This window comes from Ovis aries, chromosome 2 (assembly GCF_016772045.2).
Source record: "Ovis aries strain OAR_USU_Benz2616 breed Rambouillet chromosome 2, ARS-UI_Ramb_v3.0, whole genome shotgun sequence".
NCBI classification, from domain to species: Eukaryota; Metazoa; Chordata; class Mammalia; order Artiodactyla; family Bovidae; genus Ovis; species Ovis aries.
The window spans coordinates 7,116,339-7,133,608 of record NC_056055.1 but is presented as its reverse complement, the minus strand read 5'-3'; the positions used below and the strand labels follow the sequence as shown (position 1 = coordinate 7,133,608).

General features: G+C 46.4%; 1 protein-coding gene across 3 annotated transcripts in view; it reads right to left on the bottom strand.

Annotated features, from left to right (window-relative positions):
* ASTN2 (astrotactin 2) overlaps positions 1-17,270 on the bottom strand; it is a 1,032,871-nt gene that overhangs the window by 171,668 nt on the left and 843,933 nt on the right. For all 3 annotated transcript variants that reach the window (XM_042242803.2, XM_027964073.3, XM_060410801.1), the window contains one exon: positions 369-502. In XM_042242803.2, the coding sequence (XP_042098737.1) occupies positions 369-502 (134 nt within the window). The remainder of the gene's footprint in view (positions 1-368; positions 503-17,270) is intronic.

Sequence of the window (17,270 nt, the reverse complement as noted above, 5' to 3'; positions counted from 1 at the left end):
GAATGAATGAATAACAGAAAGCTCCTTAGAAAAGGTCCTACCCTTTCTTTATCTCAGTAGCCCTAGTGGTGAACATGGGACCTGACAAAGCAGTAGTTGGCATCCCGCAAACTTTTGCCGAATGGATGAGTTAAAAGAAGTAGCGACGGATGGCTTGGTGCTATCAAGATAGCACATGCTGCAGGGTAAGCGTCTGCCCCTGAGCCAGGATTTTGTTCTGCCAAAGCTCCGTGCTTTTGCAAAGGAGGAAGCAGGCCCCCAGAGACGTCAGGCCTCTGGTGAAGCACCCTGGGAGGAGAAGCAAGCCATGGTCTGGGCTGGCAGGACAGGCATATGAGCTCATGGAAAGGGGGGCCATACATACGTACACCGGCTGCGGGAGGGGGCTGCAGTTGGGGAGCCCACTGGCGTCGAAGGCGCTGAGGTCACACCTGCACCAGTCATCAATCACATCCCCTTTCCCCGAGCACCAGTAAGAGCTCATCAGTGCACTCCTGAAGGCCTGGAACAAAGGAGAACAAAAGAGAGGATGATGACAGCGGTGGAGAGTAGAGAGGCAGTCCCAGAAGCCACGGCGGTAGTGGCCCAAGCTCCAGAATTGCCCTCCTGGGCACAGGGCACCATCTCCTGCCTAAGTGCCTAGCCTTCTACCACCAGGTTCTTCTATGCTGAGTCATTCCCTACCCAGTAGCAGAATGATCATTGAGGCAGAACAGTAATAGCATCCCTTGAGATCCTCCCCTGGGCCTGACCCTCTACCTATGTTGACTTATTTCACCTCCACTAGCCCACACAATAGCTATAATAAAAAATAACTATTATTATTTCCCATTCTACCAACTGGAAAACTGAGACACATAGAAGGCAAGTCATTTGTCTGAGGTTCTGGTAGCTGATGGAGCTCGGATCTGATCCAAGGCAGTCTGGCTCCAAACCCCGCCCTCTTTAATACCTCAGCACACTGCTTGTTGTAGGAGTCTGACCACCTCACCATGCTGCTTATAAACCTTCAGAGACTCCCCGGAGCCCTCAGCTCAAACTCTAAGTCCCTTGCTCTAGCTCCTGACCACTTCCATAGCCTCATCTCTCACCACGCCTCTGATTTTCCTTTGCATGCTACCATCCACACTCATGCAACCATTACCGTGGCCATCAACACTGAATTCCTGTCTAGGAAAAGTGCTTTCTAAATCAGGAGATAGAAAAGCATTTCTGCAAAGGACCAAACAGTAAATATTTCTGGCTTTATGGCCAGTCTCTGCCACAATTACTTAACTCTGCCTTTGTAGCATGAAAGCAACATAGACAATAGTTTCAATGAGTGGGCATGCTTGAGTTCCAGTAAAACTTTATTTACAAAGACAGCTGACAGGCTTGATTCATTCTGAAGGTCACTTGTTTGCTGACCCTTGTTCTAAGTGGTGATCAATGTTCTATTTAATTACAATGTGCTTCATTGTCTCATGCTTTTTTAAAAAAACACACCCTGTCCTCTCTGCTGGAATACTCTCAACCCCACAACCATCTTGGAAACCAATTTGCTCTTTTGTTCTCAAATGGACCCTTCTTTTCTACGGGAACCTTACCTTGACTTTAAGCCTGGAAGCAGGTTTCTCTTCCAGACACCACAGCATGCTACATCACAGCTAACCAATACATCCGTTTGCCGGTCTCACCCAGCAGACTCTGATCTCACCAGGAACACGGGCCACGCCTTATCCACATGAGTCTTCTCATGAGACTGAGAACACTTACTCGGTCAAGATTTATTAAATAAATTAATGGACACTGAAAACTGATCATAACGCTTAGGCTCAGACGTGCTTTCTGCTTTGTATGTATGCCCAGGCACTCAGTCGTGTCTGACTCTTCGTGACCCCACGGCCTGTGGCCTGCCAGGCTCCTTTGTCCATGATATTTCCCAGGCGAGACTGGCAGGTGGATTCTTTCCCACTGAGCCACCTGGGAAGCTCCATACTTTCTACTTTAATCACTCCGTCTGTACTGCCATTTCATGGCACTGGGGATTCAGAATGTCTGACAATTCTTCCTCAAACTTGGGAATTCCAGAGAGTGTTGATCTTTTATTCTTTGCCAGGTAACAGGTTCCACATGCTTTCTTCCTTTCTCTTTTCTTTAATGACTTTTTACTTTCTGTGTACTTTTTAAAGCTTCCTAACACCTACTACTAAGGACACTTGATTACCCAGGTGACACTTTTTCCATCTTGCGTTGGTCAAAGGACTCAAGCACAGCACATTCACGTAAAGTGGGTGTGCCTCCTTAGCAAACAACACGGACCTAGAAGGAGAAGACGTGCAACCAGAACACTATCGTGTAAGCCACATTCCTCTCAAGGCCTCTGAGGAGAAGGCTTCGATTATTCCTGCCATATGTCCTTTCTCATATTCTCTCCTAAGGGATGAAGCAATGACCTAACATCCCCCGAATTAAGAACAATGAACCAAAGAAATAAAGAAGAACTATAATACAAGCTAACGTCCATGGGGTTGCAACAAGTCGGACACGACTAAAGTGACTTAGCATGCATGCCCAGTGTTCAGGAAGCACCTAACTACACAGTGTGAGATACTTTCAGGGCATTAAAGTGGAATTCTCACAATAGTCCTGAGAAACAGATTCTATGATCTTCATTTACAGGGGAGGACTAGGAATCAGAGCAGTTAAGTAATATTCCCAAGATCACACAGCAAGCGCATGATGAAAACAGAATCCCAACCCAGACCTCTGTGACTCAGAATTGTAGGTCTTTTCTACTCAACCACTTGGGACAGCGGGGTTGGTTCCAAGTAGGATTGCCAGACTCAGTAAATAAAAACACAAGATGCCAACTTAAACTAAAAATTCCCAATAAACAACTTTTAAAGTGTAAATATATCCCTTTCATTGTTTGCATATAAGTTATGTGGGTCAGAGTCTGGCACACAATAATAGCATTGTTCTTACTAAGATTTGATATTACTACATTACCTAAAGTTGGCTTCCCTGCTGGCTCAGACTGTAAAGAATCTGCCTGCCAAAGCAGGAGACCCAGGTTCCATCCTTGGGTTGGAATGATCTCTTGGAGAAGGAAATGGCAACCCACTCCAGTATTCTTGCCTGAGGAATTCCATGGACAGAGGAGCCTGGCAGGCTACAGTCCATGGGGTCACAAAGAGTCTGATACAACTGAGTGACTAACAATTGACTGCAAGTCAACTGATGTTAGGAATAAATGTCTGTTCTCCTTCAGCACCAGAGGGGGCGCTCTCGTGAGGGCAGAAACCAGATGGGCTGGCAGGAGGTCACTCTGACTGTCAGACTTTCTCTTCCCTCCACTCGCAGTTTCCCCCTTTCTTGAATTAACATGTAAGACTGCTCATGCCTTATGATTCTGTAACATCTCCAGCTAGAGGGGGAAATGCAGAGGCATGGTGAAAGCGACACAGATGCTAAGAGCTCGCCTTGGACTCTAGCAAAGGGAGGAGAGAGAACATCCTGTTTTGTGTATGCGCTTTTGTTTTGGTGCGTGTGTGTGCACACGTGTGTGTGTGTGTGTGTGTGTGTGTGTGTGTGCGTGCGTGTATGGCTTTTGTAATCAATAGTCACTGGGGCTTGTGAAAAACAAAACAGGAAATCTCTCTGGACTTTGTGAGTTTCACCATCCAAGAAGCTCTTGGGAAGAAACCCTGCCTGTGGATCTCCACATCCACTGGCTCTTTCCCAAACCCTGGGGAACAGAATGGGGACTGCAGCGATGGCCAGGCAAACCGTGGACAGAGCTCAAACGCGCTCTGATAAAAGGCCTGCATCAGACAGGGGGCCCTTGCGAGGCAGCAGGAGCCAACAGGCGTCAGCTCAGGTCCACACTTCCTTATGTCTCCAGTGCTTGCAACACTTCATCCCAAATCCAAATAGATCCCGAGGGAGAAGCAGCATAGAATGTTCCAGCTTCCAGGGGACTCTGTAAATCATCTAATTGAATCCGTTTTACAGATGCACATACAGTGGCCCAGAAAGGCTAGCTGGCTCTTTCATGGCGATAGAGCAACTTTGCGGTGAAATGACTCTGTTCCTCCATTTAATCCTCAAAATGTCCCTTTGAGATGGGTGTCACAGATACATGGAGGAGTAGGGATTTGAACTGAAGCCCTTCTGAATTCTGGCAACCTTGACTATCTCTGGTCACACAGGAACAATAAATGCCAAGATTTCATCCAAAACATCCTTTTCAGCTGCTCGGCTTGTACCACGTGCTTCTCTGCTGTTCGTGTGTGCGCACGTGTGGGTGTCTGCATGTGTCCTCAGAGGAAAATGAGACTTTACACTGGAGGCATTGTTGACTCTTAGCATTTGAGTAAGTGAAGGGACTTCAGAAACAAATCTTGTCCTTAATACAGGCCTAAGGGTGACATTTGCATGGCCATTTGTTTTCATGACAATGAAGGTTTGCTCACTGCTAGCGAACGTTTCCAACTTCTGGCTAATTAGCTAGCAAACCAAGCCCGGCAGGATGAGAAAACAGCTACAAAAATGTTAAGCAATCAAAATAAACAGGGATTTATTCCTGACCCTGTTGTTACTTCTCTAGTTGAACTCAGCATAAGTTATTTCTCCCATTAAGCATCAATTTCTCCATCGGTAGAATGAGGACACAGAAGTTTTATTTTGAAAGGTTTAAATCCCTGAACTTCCTCCTCCGTACCACGTGCCATCTAGAGGCTAAGAAAGGTGATGAACGAGACGCAGTCACTCACTTCAGAGGGCTTGACTTACCTGTGCTCCATCGTGTCTGACTCTTTGCGACCCCGTGGACTGTAGCCCACCAGGCTCCTCTGTCCACGGGATTTTCCAGGCAAGAACACTGGAGTGGATTGCTATTTCCTCTTCCAGGGGATCTTCCCGACGCAGGGATTGAACCCACGTCTCTTTCGTCTCCTGCACTGGCAGGTGGGGTCATTACTCCTGGGCCACCTGGGAAGCCCTCCTGGGAACCGCGAAGGGTTCACAGTCGAATGATGAAGACACACACAATTTCAATGAATATGGTTCAAACGTTATGAGGTAGTTCACGCCAGAGGTTTATGGAAATGCAAAGGGAGGACTTTTCAGCTCTAAAAATTCTGACAATGTCTTAGGAATCTTAAACTTCAAGATGACACTCCGTATTTAAGATAGATACTTGGGATCATCTATATATAGTGGAATGTCACTAAGCCAATGAGTTAAATTCCATATTCTATACTTACAGTGGCTATGTTTTACATGTTATACAGTTACACTCAGGGGCTGACCCCAAGTCTGCTACTTTTGACACTGAGATGGTTCTAGTATGTGTAACCACAAAGATGCCCTGATCTTCTCACTCAAGTCTTGATGAATATGTTATATTCAGTATTAATAAGCATGCTCTTGAGGCTGTTCAAGTCATACAGGTTAAGGAGATGAAAGGCCTTCTGCTGCTGCTGCTAAGTCGCTTCAGTCGTGTCCGACTCTGTGTGACCCCGTAGATAGCAGCCCATCAGGCTCCACCATCCCTGGGATTCTTCAGGCAAGAACACTGGAGTGGGTTGCCATTTCCTTCTCCAATGAATGAAAGTGAAAGTGAAAGTGAAGTCGCTCAGTCGTGACCGACTCTTTGCGACCCCATCGACTGCAGCCTACCAGGCCCCTCTGTCCATGGGATTTTCCAGGCAAGAGTACTGGAGTGGGTGCCATCGCCTTCTTCAGAAAGGCCTTCTAGAGACAAAGAAAGAGACTACCTTTTTATCCCCAGGTTCCCTATTTGTGCCTGATACAGTATCTAGCAGGTAACATAAGTCAGTCCATGTTTGTTAAATTGAATTAAAAGTTCACATGGAATTCTGAATGACATGAACCAAGTTTATAAATGATATCATAAAGCCACGTAAATGTGTATGTGTGATGCTCTCCTTCCCCTAAGATTACTTGTATCTCGCATTAATTTGGTACCTCCAAGCCAGAAACTGGGGGGTTACTCTGGGCTCCTCTCTCTACCTCATAATATGTCTCAAACCAGCTCCTCTCACCTGACCCCACAGCTGTCTTTCTGGTGTGGGTGAGTAATGTCCGCTCTAGGCAATTGTCACAACCTCAACTAGCCTTCCAGCTCCGACCTCTCCCGGCACATCTTCCCCCAGCTCTCTAAAACAGCACTGCAATTCCACCCACCTTGCTTGGACCCCTTCAGAGGCTCTACCACACTCTGGTCGAGGCCTCTACTTCTTAATCTTTCAAAGTCCTCTGCCGTTCAGCCTGTGGCTCTTCTCCTCACCATTGCTGCTTTAGGCGCCAGCACACAGGATCTTACAGGAGTGCACTGCTTCATACCCAGCCTTTCCGCATACTCTCCCTTTGGTCTAAAATGCACTTTCCCCACTTATGTTTCCTTGCTAAAATCCAGGCAATGTTTTGTTCACCAGGATCCTATCACACTTGGGAGATTCTGTCTCTCTCTCCTCTCATTCAGTTTGCGCACATTTCACATTCCCTTGCAATTTGCTTGTTTCTATGCGCTTCTTGCTTATCAGGCCGGGAACTCTTCCAGGCCAAGGTAATGTATTTGATTCTCGCCAGCTGCACGCAAAGGAGTCAACACATCATAGGGTCCCAAAAATATGTGTTAAATTCCATAGATATAGGTAATAGGACGCTCGGCCAAAGAATGAACTTGTATACTTGCTGTCATTGTTTTTCCAGCAAAAGAGATGACAGTAATGCAGCTGATCACCTTAAAAAGAAAACGTTTCCCTGGAGCCACTGAAAAGAGGGTTGGGGTGGGTTTGCTGGTGGAACATCCTTTGGAGACAGTTGGGATTACAGCTTGGAGGAGAGTAGGGGGATGCCTGTTTGCCCCGGAAGCACTGAGATCTAAAGTAAGACACTCACAGGGCCCAAGAGAGAGAGAGAGGGGAGGAAAGGGGGTGGCTGGCGTTCTACTTTTGCATGGAGATTGGTACCTGAGCCCAGGCTGACCATGCTTGATTGATCAGGAGGAACTAGGATGGATGTGCATGGAAGGGCTGAGGAGGGCGTCAGAGCAGGGCTTGTGCAGAGACAGGAACAGTGTCCTAGAGCCCGGCCTGGACCTCTTAGTCAGGATCTCCCTGGGCCGCCTGCCACACAGTCACCTGCACACCCCCTAGAATGTCTACAGGAAATGTCAATCACTCGTTGTCCTCGTAGTTACAGGACTTGGAAACCAGGGGCTGGAGACCAGAGGCTAGAGCCCGCGTTCCTTGTGGAAAAAACATAAGTAATGCTGGCATGTCCTGACAGTGAGGAAATTAACTGGTCATCTTGTTACTAATCAAGATGGCTGCTTACTTAAAACAGATGTGTGAGAACACGTTTGGGAAGAGAAGTGGTTAATGTTCAGTTCAGTTCAGTCGCTCAGTCGTGTCCAACTCTGCGACCCCATGAATCGCAGCACGCCAGGCCTCCCTGTCCATCACCAACTCCCGGGGTTCACTCAGACTCATGTCCATCGAGTCGGTGATGCCAGCCAGCCGTCTCATCCTCTGTCATCCCCATCTCCTCCTGCCCCCAATCCCTCCCAGCATCAGAGTCTTTTCCAGTGAGTCAACTCTTCGCATGAGGTGGCCAAAGTACTGGAGTTTCAGCTTTAGCATCATTCCTTCCAAAGAGCACCCAGGACTGATCTTCTCTAGAATGGACTGGTTGGATCTCCTTGCAGTCCAAGGGACTCTCAAGAGTCTTCTCCAACACCACAGTTCAAAAGCATCAATTCTTAGGCACTCAGCTTTCTTCACAGTCCAACTCTCACAACCATACATGACCACTGGAAAAACCATAGCCTTGACTAGATGGACCTTTATTGACAAAGTAATGTCTCTGCTTTTGAATATGCTATCTAGGTTGGTCATACTTTCCTTCCAAGAAGTAAGCGTCTTTTAATTTCATGGCTGCAATCACCATCTGCAGTGATTTTGGAGCCCAAAAAAATAAAGTCTGACACTGTTTCCACTATTTCCCCATCTATTTCCCATGAAATGATGGGATCAGATGCCATGATCTTAGTTTTCTGAATGTTGAGCTTTAAGCCAACTTTTTCACTCTCCTCTTTCACTTTCATCAAGAGGCTTTTTAGTTCCTCTTCACTTTCTGCCATAAGGGTGGTGTCATCTGCATATCTGAGGTTATTGATATTTCTCCCGGCAATCTTGATTCTCTCTTGTGCTTCTTCCAGCCCAGCGTTTCTCATGATGTACTCTGCGTACAAGTTAAATAAGCAGGGTGACAATATACAGCCTTGACGTACTCCTTTTCCTATTTGGAACCAGTCTGTTGTTCCATGTCCAGTTCTAACTATTGCTTCCTGACCTGCATATAGATTTCTCAAGAGGCAGGTCAGGTGGTCTGTATTCCCATCTCTTTCAGAATTTTCCACAATTTATTGTGATCCACACAGTCAAAGGCTTTGGCATCATAGTCAATAAAGCAGAAATAGATGTTTTTCTGGAACTCTCTTGCTTTTTCCATGATCCAGCGGATGTTGGCAATTTGACTTAATGTGGTTAATGTTAGTTGACTTTAATCTCTTATTCCCAAGCAGAGTAGGAAGGCAGTTGTGATGACTTTAAAACATGACCCTAAATATCTCTGACATTTTCTTCCTCCCGAGGTGGGATCCGGGTTCTCCCCATGAGTTTGCGCTCTACAATTGCTTTACCAAACTAAGTACTGCTGCTTCAATTTCTGGGCTCAGGTTTTAAGAAACGGGCAGCTTCCACATCATGTCTTTTGGAATGCTCACTCTTCGAGTCCAACTGCTATCCTGGGAGGAAGCCCAGACAACACGGAGAGGCAACAAGTAGGTATTGTACCAATAGACCCAGCTGAGGTCCCAGCCAGTAGCCAGGGTCACTTGCCACATGGGTGAGCCACAGAGACCCTCGGACTGCAGCCACAAGAGGGAACCAAGTCAGAACTGCCCAGCAAGGACTTCCCTGGTGGGTACAGTGGGTAAGAACCTGTCTGCTGATACAGGGGATGCAGGTTCGATCCCTGGTCCAGGAAGATTCCCCATACTGTAGAGCAACTAAAGCCTGTGAGCCACAACTACTGAGCCGGCATCCGTAGAGCCTGTGCTCCACAACGAGAAGCCACTGCAACGAGAAGTCCGTGCACCACGGTGGAGAGTAGCCCCCACCTGCGGCTACTAGAGAAAGCACATGTGCAGCAGAGAAGACCCAGCACAACCAAAAAGTAATTAAAAAACAACTGACCAGCTCAGCCCAATCACCCCCAGAACCATCAGAGACACTAATAAGATGATCATCATTTTAAGCTGCCAATTTTGGGGATTGCATAGGAATAAATAACTGAACAGAGGTAATTCACGTCTGAATAACCCTGAAAGGTTACTGAGAAGAGTCAGAACTAGGGAGCAGCTGAGCAAAGGGAAGGAGAAACAAACTACGTACAGATCCCAGGAGCTAGAGAGCTCTGAAGCGCGGACGCACGTACTCACCGCACAGATCCCTGGCATTCCAGACCCGAAAGAGCCCTGAGAGGTGAGACGGACCTTCACAACTGCGCAGACTAGGTGGCCCCAAAGGAGAAGTGACTTGTCCAAGTTTACACCACACACATCTGGCAGGAAACAAACTAAGGTCTTCATATCAACTAACATTCACTATACAAGGCTACCAACCTTTGGAACTGGGTTCAAGCCACTAATTTCTTAGGCTGTTAGATAGGAAACAAACATAATAGCAACATTTACTGAGAGTGTGGTAAGCACTTTAATCTACATCATCTCATTCAATCCTGTCCCTAGCCTTATGAAGCAGGTTCTACTGTTACTATCCCCATTTTATAGATGAGGAAACTGAGGTTGGAAGGGTGAAATAGCCTATTCAAAGTCATCCAGCTAAAAAGGGCAGGACAAGGATTTGAACTCAGGTCCTTTGATCCTACCATCATGAACAATATTCTTACTCACTAGAGGATATTGGTAATAGCACTTAACATTTATTGCATGCTTGTATGTGTGTTCAGTCACTCAGTCATTCATATCTGACTCTGCTTACTACAAGGCAAGCACTGTTCTAAATGCTTTATATGTATTATTTCTCACAATAACCCTAAGTACTTTAGCTGTATTAACTCATTTAATTCTCCCAACAACCTGAGAAGTAGGCACGATTATTATGTTCAATTTTACACTTATGCCCAAGATCCCAGGGCTAGTAAGTGGTGTGGTCAGGATTTGAATCCAGGAAGTCTAGCTCCAGAGCCGGTACTCTGAAATGCAAAGCCTCTGAACACACAATCTGATGGAGACAATCCATTTTAAAAAAATGCTAAGTTCTTGCCATTCGACCCAGCAATCCCACTGCTGGGCATACACACCGAGGAAACCAGAATTGAAAGAGACACATGTACCCCAATGTTCGTCACAGCACTGTTTACAATAGCCAGGACATGAAAGCAACCTAGATGTCCATCAGCAGATGAATGGATAAGAAAGCTGTGGTACATATACACAGTGGAGTATTACTCAGCCATTAAAAAGAATACATTTGAATCAGTTCTAATGAGGTGGATAAAACTGGAGCCTATTATACAGAGTGAAGTAAGCCAGAAATAAAAACACAAATACAGTATACTAACACATATATATGGAATTTAGAAAGATGGTAATGATAACCCTGTATGCGAGACAGCAAAAGAGACATAGATGTTTAGAACAGTCTTTTGGACTCTGTGGGAGAGGGAGAGGGTGGGATGATTTGGGAGAATGGCATTGAAACATGTATATTATCATATGTGAAACAAATCGCCAGTCCAGGTTCGATGCAGGATACAGGATGCTCAGTGCTGGTGCACTGGGACAACCCAGAGGGATGGTATGGGGAGGGAGGTGGGAGGGGGGGTCAGGATGGGGAACACGTGTACACCCGTGGTGGATTCATGTTGATGTATGGCAAAACCAAAACAATAGTATAAAGTAATTAGCCTCCAATTAAAATAAATAAATTTATATTTTTTAAAAATGCTAAGTTCTTGATTCCATTTAACATATACTGAAAATGTTCCCTGTACCTATGGGAATGGGCCAATGAAAATGCAATAGATAACTATCACCTACATTTGAGTCACATGTGAGCGATTTTATACAGTTCAGTGTGACAGAAGCCAGGTGGGTGAGTAGTCTCACAGGAAGAGGCCATAGAGCATGAGTGCTTCAGATAGGAGAATCCCAGGGAACTCTAACAGTTTCTGCCTAGCTTGCTGTGTGACCTCAGTAAGGCACTTACCCTCTCTGGGCCTTATCGTCACCTGTACTTGCTTCAACTTGGACATACGTCCCAGAACACGGCTGCTTCTAATCATTATGTGTTTGTATTCTGGATAAAGCCGCTCACAATTCTGTCACCCCCTTTAACACTCCCCATTCTAGACAAACTACCTGGGACCCCTTAGAGGTTCATGCCAGTAGGCAAAACTAAGGAGGCAGCGAAAGGATCAGTGGTCGGCAGGGGTGAGGGGGAAGGGAAGGAGGAGTCGGGGAGTACAGCAGATTTTAGGGCAGTCACCCTATTCTGTAGGATACTATTGCAGTGGGTACACGTCACTGTGTATTTGTCAGGACTCACAGAACGCACGCCAAGAGCGGATCGTCATGTAAACTGTGGGCTTCGGGTGTTAGCGATGCGTCAGTGCCAGCTCACGATTGTAACATGTGCACTGCTGTGGTGAGGCATGACCACGGTGAGGAAGACTCTGCATGTGGGAAAAACAGGGAGTATACAGGGGCTCTCTGCACTTCACACTGGGGGTTTGCCTGGGAACGGGTACCTGCTCCCAAACATTAAGCCTACTGCAAAACTCGCAGTTAGCGTCCTCTCTGTAGAAGACAGCCCGGGTGCTGAGCATGCCCTTGACGGTCTTCAAGGAAGGGGAGGAGGGGGATAAAGCAGACAGACACCCATTACGCTCTTCTTTACTCTAGGTCTGGTGCTAGGGCTCTGCTAGCTTCTGTAAGACTCCTAGCAACCTGTGGATACAGCAGCTCTTCCTGGTCCCAGGCATCCTTACAGACGAGCACATGTAGGGTCAGAGAAGACATGCCAGACCGGATGCAGCGGAGCAGAGGCCCTGTACCTCTGAACCCCAGACTTTGTCCCTGGACCTCCCTTACCCCACCCCTCAGTTTCAGCCTCTGAGTCAGAGCCTCCCGTTCACGAGACCACACAGTAAAGGCATGTTAATGGGCAAGGGCCCGTTTCCTGTATGAGGGCCTGTGCAGCTCGATCTATGGCTCTATAAATCATAGGAACGACACCTAATTTCCCCTGTCAGGATAAACTACGCTTTCCAAGCCACTCTCGCCTGAAGGATGAGAGCCCAACAGAAGCGCTTGTTAATCTGGGCAACATGGGGAAGACACTGAGAGGCGGCCAGACCCCTTCTTGCCACACTTACCTCTGCTAAATGAAAAAATATTAGAGAAATAAATACACAACCCACCGAGACGCTCTGCATGGGGCTCTGTCAGCTGTTCCCCAAGAAGTACAGAGAAGAGATGATAGGGTTAGATGATCCTCAGGCGGAGAGCTATTTTTCTTGTCAGTTCACTCTATATTTTAGCTCTCATCCATCTCAGGTAGAAGATGAAGTGCTGGGTTTTAAAGCATTAAACATAACAGCGAGCACTGTTGAGCAATACTACACATCAGACACAGTGCTCAGTGTTTGGCGTGAGGAGTCATTTTCATTTGCACAGCGATGCCATGACTCGGCTACTTCCATCACTCCCATTATACAGAGGATGAGACCGAGGCCCCAGGGACTCTGTGTTCCTTGCCTGTGTCACATAGCCAGTATTTGGCACAGCAAAATTCACACTTGGTGGTGGTGGTGGATTAGTGGCTAAATTGTGTCCGACTTTTGCAATCCCATTGACTGGAGACTGCCAGGCTCCTCTGTCCATGGGATTCTCCAGGCAAGAATACTAGAGTGGGTAGCCATTTCCTTCTCCAGATCTTCCCGACCCAGGGATCAAACCCAGGTCTCCCACATTGCTGGCAGACTTTTTAACAACTGAGCTACAAAAGAAGCTCAAAATTCACACGTAAGTGCGTCAAATCCCAAAGCCTAAATGTTTCACCACTGTGAGCTAATTTAATCCTGCGAGCTCAGCCTTTGAGTTACACGAGAAATCACTATAGCATTATAGTAACTTCTCCATTCTTTCCTTAGGCAGTTTCAGCTCGGTTTCTGTTTCTTTCCGAAACAGGTTTCTGCTTCTTGTCGCTATGAATGCAACAAGTATAAATATTCTGTGTCACTGTGTCGAAACAGTGTTATGGGAAGCGTGGGTCTGTTTTCCATCCCCTCTCTCTTGCTTATCTTGTAGAATTCTTTCATCATTCATTTATTTAAGAGTTCTAATTCATGAAAAAGCAAAAAAAAAAAATTGAAAATATTAAAAATAAGTGCTCTGTGTGTTAGCCTGGCACACAGGGCCTTTCACACAGTGATACTGTACAATCTCCTCAGCATCACATCCTACTCTTGCAGTCGTCCCCAGCCCTGCATACTATCTGTTTGCCACCTGTCATGAACCGGACAGGCAGCAGACTCTGATGCCACTGTGCCTTTGCTCATGGCCTCCCTCAGCCTATAATATCTTTCCTCCATTCTACCCTTAAACAAAGCATTCTCATTAGTTAAGACCCACTACGATGGCGACCTTCTCTGAAAACTCTCTTCTGATTTCCCAACAGAACTCAAGGCCCCCATGGCACGTTGGACGGCACATGTGTTGATGAACTACAGGATTTCATCTCTTTGCATGTCTGTTGTCTCCACTGAACTGTGAGTTCGTCGCCTTATTTTATCATAAGCTCCTGGCACAAGGCCTGGCCCAAAGAAGGTAATCCGTAAATGTCTGTGATAGGAATAAGCGTTGTGTGAATGACTGGTAAATGCTGAGGACTGGAACACTGGGTGCTCTTCTCACGTCTGATCTGTGTTATCCTCGTCAACCTGCTCAGTCATCAGGGCTATAGACTGTGCTCACAGCGTTCCAAACTATCTCCAGACCATTTGTCTCGCCTGTCACTGAGCTGATAGCAATTGAGAAAGTGATGAATAGCAGACCAATTATGAGCAATAGGAGACATCAGCTCTAACTCCTGGGAGAAGACCCAGCCATATCAGTAGCCTCATCCATCTAATCGTGAGTCATCTTCCCAAGGCATCTTGCCCTGTGACCTTGAACTGCCAAGGGCTTCTCAGTCCCACACAAATCCGAGTTCTCTAGCGGACCGCTCCTCCTCTCAGCCTGTCTCCTCCAAGGCGTTGCTCCTGGCCCGCTCCGTCCTGGAAGGGGAAACCTGGATGGAACTCACACACTTTTCCTAAGGGAAGCCTTTAGCCAGCGATCCCAGCCACACCCAACAGGCCAGACCTGCCTCCCTGGGCCTGCTGTCCTTTGACAGATAGCAACTCCTCTCCCCTCTGGTGAGGCCATCTGGAGCTGGGAAGCGGGTGGGAAGGTTTTGAGAGGGGGATTTGTCCAAGACTGTGGTGTTTCTGTTGCTAAATGCTAGCTTCAGCTCGTGGTGAGTTCCTGAGTAAAGGACTCTGCAATTTCCCTTCTGCGGTCACTGGTGACTTCACTTTTCCAGTACGCCCATCTTCCCTCAGGAGGCGTCTGAGGAAGGCAGCCTCCCCAGCAGCTGGGGCCCCCGTGGTCGGGCCTGTGGGTGGGGGCAGGGAGAGAAAGGTCAGGGGGTAGGAGGGGACGTGCTTCGTCTGGACCCACACCGACTTCATCTTTGCCTTGGAGAGGGCGCCTTGGAAATCTGGCTAAGGAAATTATGAAAAGGGAGATTTCTACCCGGTTCACTGGGCCATATTTCCACCCTGATCGGTTGGACTCTGAAAAGCCTTGATCCCTTAATCCAGCAAAGGACGCTACGTATGCTGGAGAAACAGCAGAGCATGGAGGATAAGAGGACGATCTTTGGAATCAAATCCCTGGGTTCGAGTCTTAGTGTTATCACTGACCAAACTCAATAGACGTGACTTCACTTCTCTCTGCTTCATTCCCACATGTGTAAAATGGGGCTGTATTGATACCTACACCTCAATAAAGAATGGCATAAAAATCCTTTGTAAAGTGCCTAAAATAATGCCAGAACCACCTATATGTCTGCACATACACATATATTTGATAATTATAAAGTGCTGACAAAGCTCTAAACTTGGATATTTTCCAAATGGAAGATAATTATGATGAATTATTATTGTTTATTATGAACGTAGTACCATTGTTATTCATAATTGTTTACAGGCAACAGTGATTCTAGGCACATCTCTGCTCAGAATTATTTTTATTCTTTTTAGTATTTTTTCCAGTGGAGAAAAAACATGTCATTAGAACCAACTATCAGAGGCAGTAAGATGACCTCTGCCTTTGGGAAAGCAGGCCTGTCCTAGTCTCTGTGAACTGACTGCCGTTTTGGTTTTTCAATCAGCAGAAGCTGGAGGGTAAGATGATTATAGTTATCATGCACCTACTCTGTGCTAGATGCTGTATCAGAAGCAAGAGTTGAAGGAGAGAGGAGAAGGAAAAAACAACGAGAAAGGGGATAAAGAGGAAGAAGACAAAGTTAGGAGGAGAAGATGCAATTAACACGGATCAAATTTCTACTCACCCTAGGCATCACTAAGTGCTCTGCATATATAATCATATTCAACCTAACAACAATTCTGTGAGTTACACACTGTTACCCTCCTCACTGAGATTCTCAGCAATTATTAAGTTATAGCTCCCCAGTATGCAGGAAAAGAAGAATGTAAGCCTAGGTCATCTGATTCTTATACTGCCCATATTCAAATACGTCATCCAATATAAGATCCAGAGCCAGCCTAGGCAGCAAGTCTATCATTCCCATCTGACTGAAGAGAAAATGAAGTCCAGGTAGGCTAAGTCACCTGTTCACTAGCATCCAGTGTGCATATCTGTTAGTTGCTCAATTGTGTCCGACTCTTTGTGACTCATGGACTGTAGCCCACCTGGCTCTTCTGTTCATGGGATTCTCCAGGCAAGAATACTGGAGTGGGTAACCATTTCCTTCTCCAGGAGATCTTCCCAACTCAGGGCTCAAACCCAGGTATCCTCTACTGCAGGTGGATTCTTTATGGTTTGAGCTACTGGGGAACCCCTTTAAAAGTGTCCATGGAATTGGCAACATCTGACAGGTAAGCATAAAATATGGAATTCAAATCTAGATCTGATGGACTCCAAACCATGGGAAAACAACTCACTAAAATGCCTAAAATTTTAAAATCTCACTAATAAGTCTTTACTCTGAGTGTTACATTAATGCCTTACTGAAAAAAATAATATATCTATATAGATAAATGTAAGTATAGATCTATACCTATACAATATAACTACCTTAGACATATACCCTTCATCCCTATTTCTTCCAGTCCCACTCAAAACGGGACCTGCACACTTGAGAAACGGTTAACTGTGAGGCACCAGGGACAGACGGATGGACAGCCAGTCTCAAGAGCGTGTGAGCCCCGCCCTCAGGAACCACCGTGCTTCCGCTTCCTGGCATTCCCTCTGAGTTTCTGAAGGGAAGCCATAATTTCTGGAAAGGATTCAGGTTGGGCAATCTCACGTTAAAGGAACCAAGCCCAAGCTCTTTCAAGAATGAATCAATGTTTCTAAAACAATGCTGAGATGAGGGTGCTGGAGTGAGTAAACAGACACCACCTTCAAGTAGATGGTGTAACCCAAGTCAACTTCCAAAGGGCTGAGAAGTGACTGGAAGGTAAGAACGGGACAGTTTGTTTGACCATCAAGGAAAGGTGAGGGAAAACATAGCGACAGGAGGTGATCGAGGTCCCAAGAAAGGCTGCTGATGACAGAACAGGCTTGCCCATGTCCAGGAACAGAGAAAGGAGCCAGAGATGCAGTCGTCTCTATCGCTTACAGGTTGAGACCACAGGCTGCGGGACCACACAGACACAACTTTAAAATTCTGGTTCCGTAACTACTGGCTGTGTGACACTGATAAGAGATTTTCCCTCTGAGCCCCTGTTTCCTTTAATGAGCCAAAAATTATGTTTTGAATACCATGAGCATGACAGTAAAGATAGAAGCTATTGTGACTCAGGGCAGAGCCAAAAGTCTGGAAGCAAGAAACTTGGATGCTGCCCTTAATTCCGCAGGCAAGCAAAGCAGTCTGTGTGTG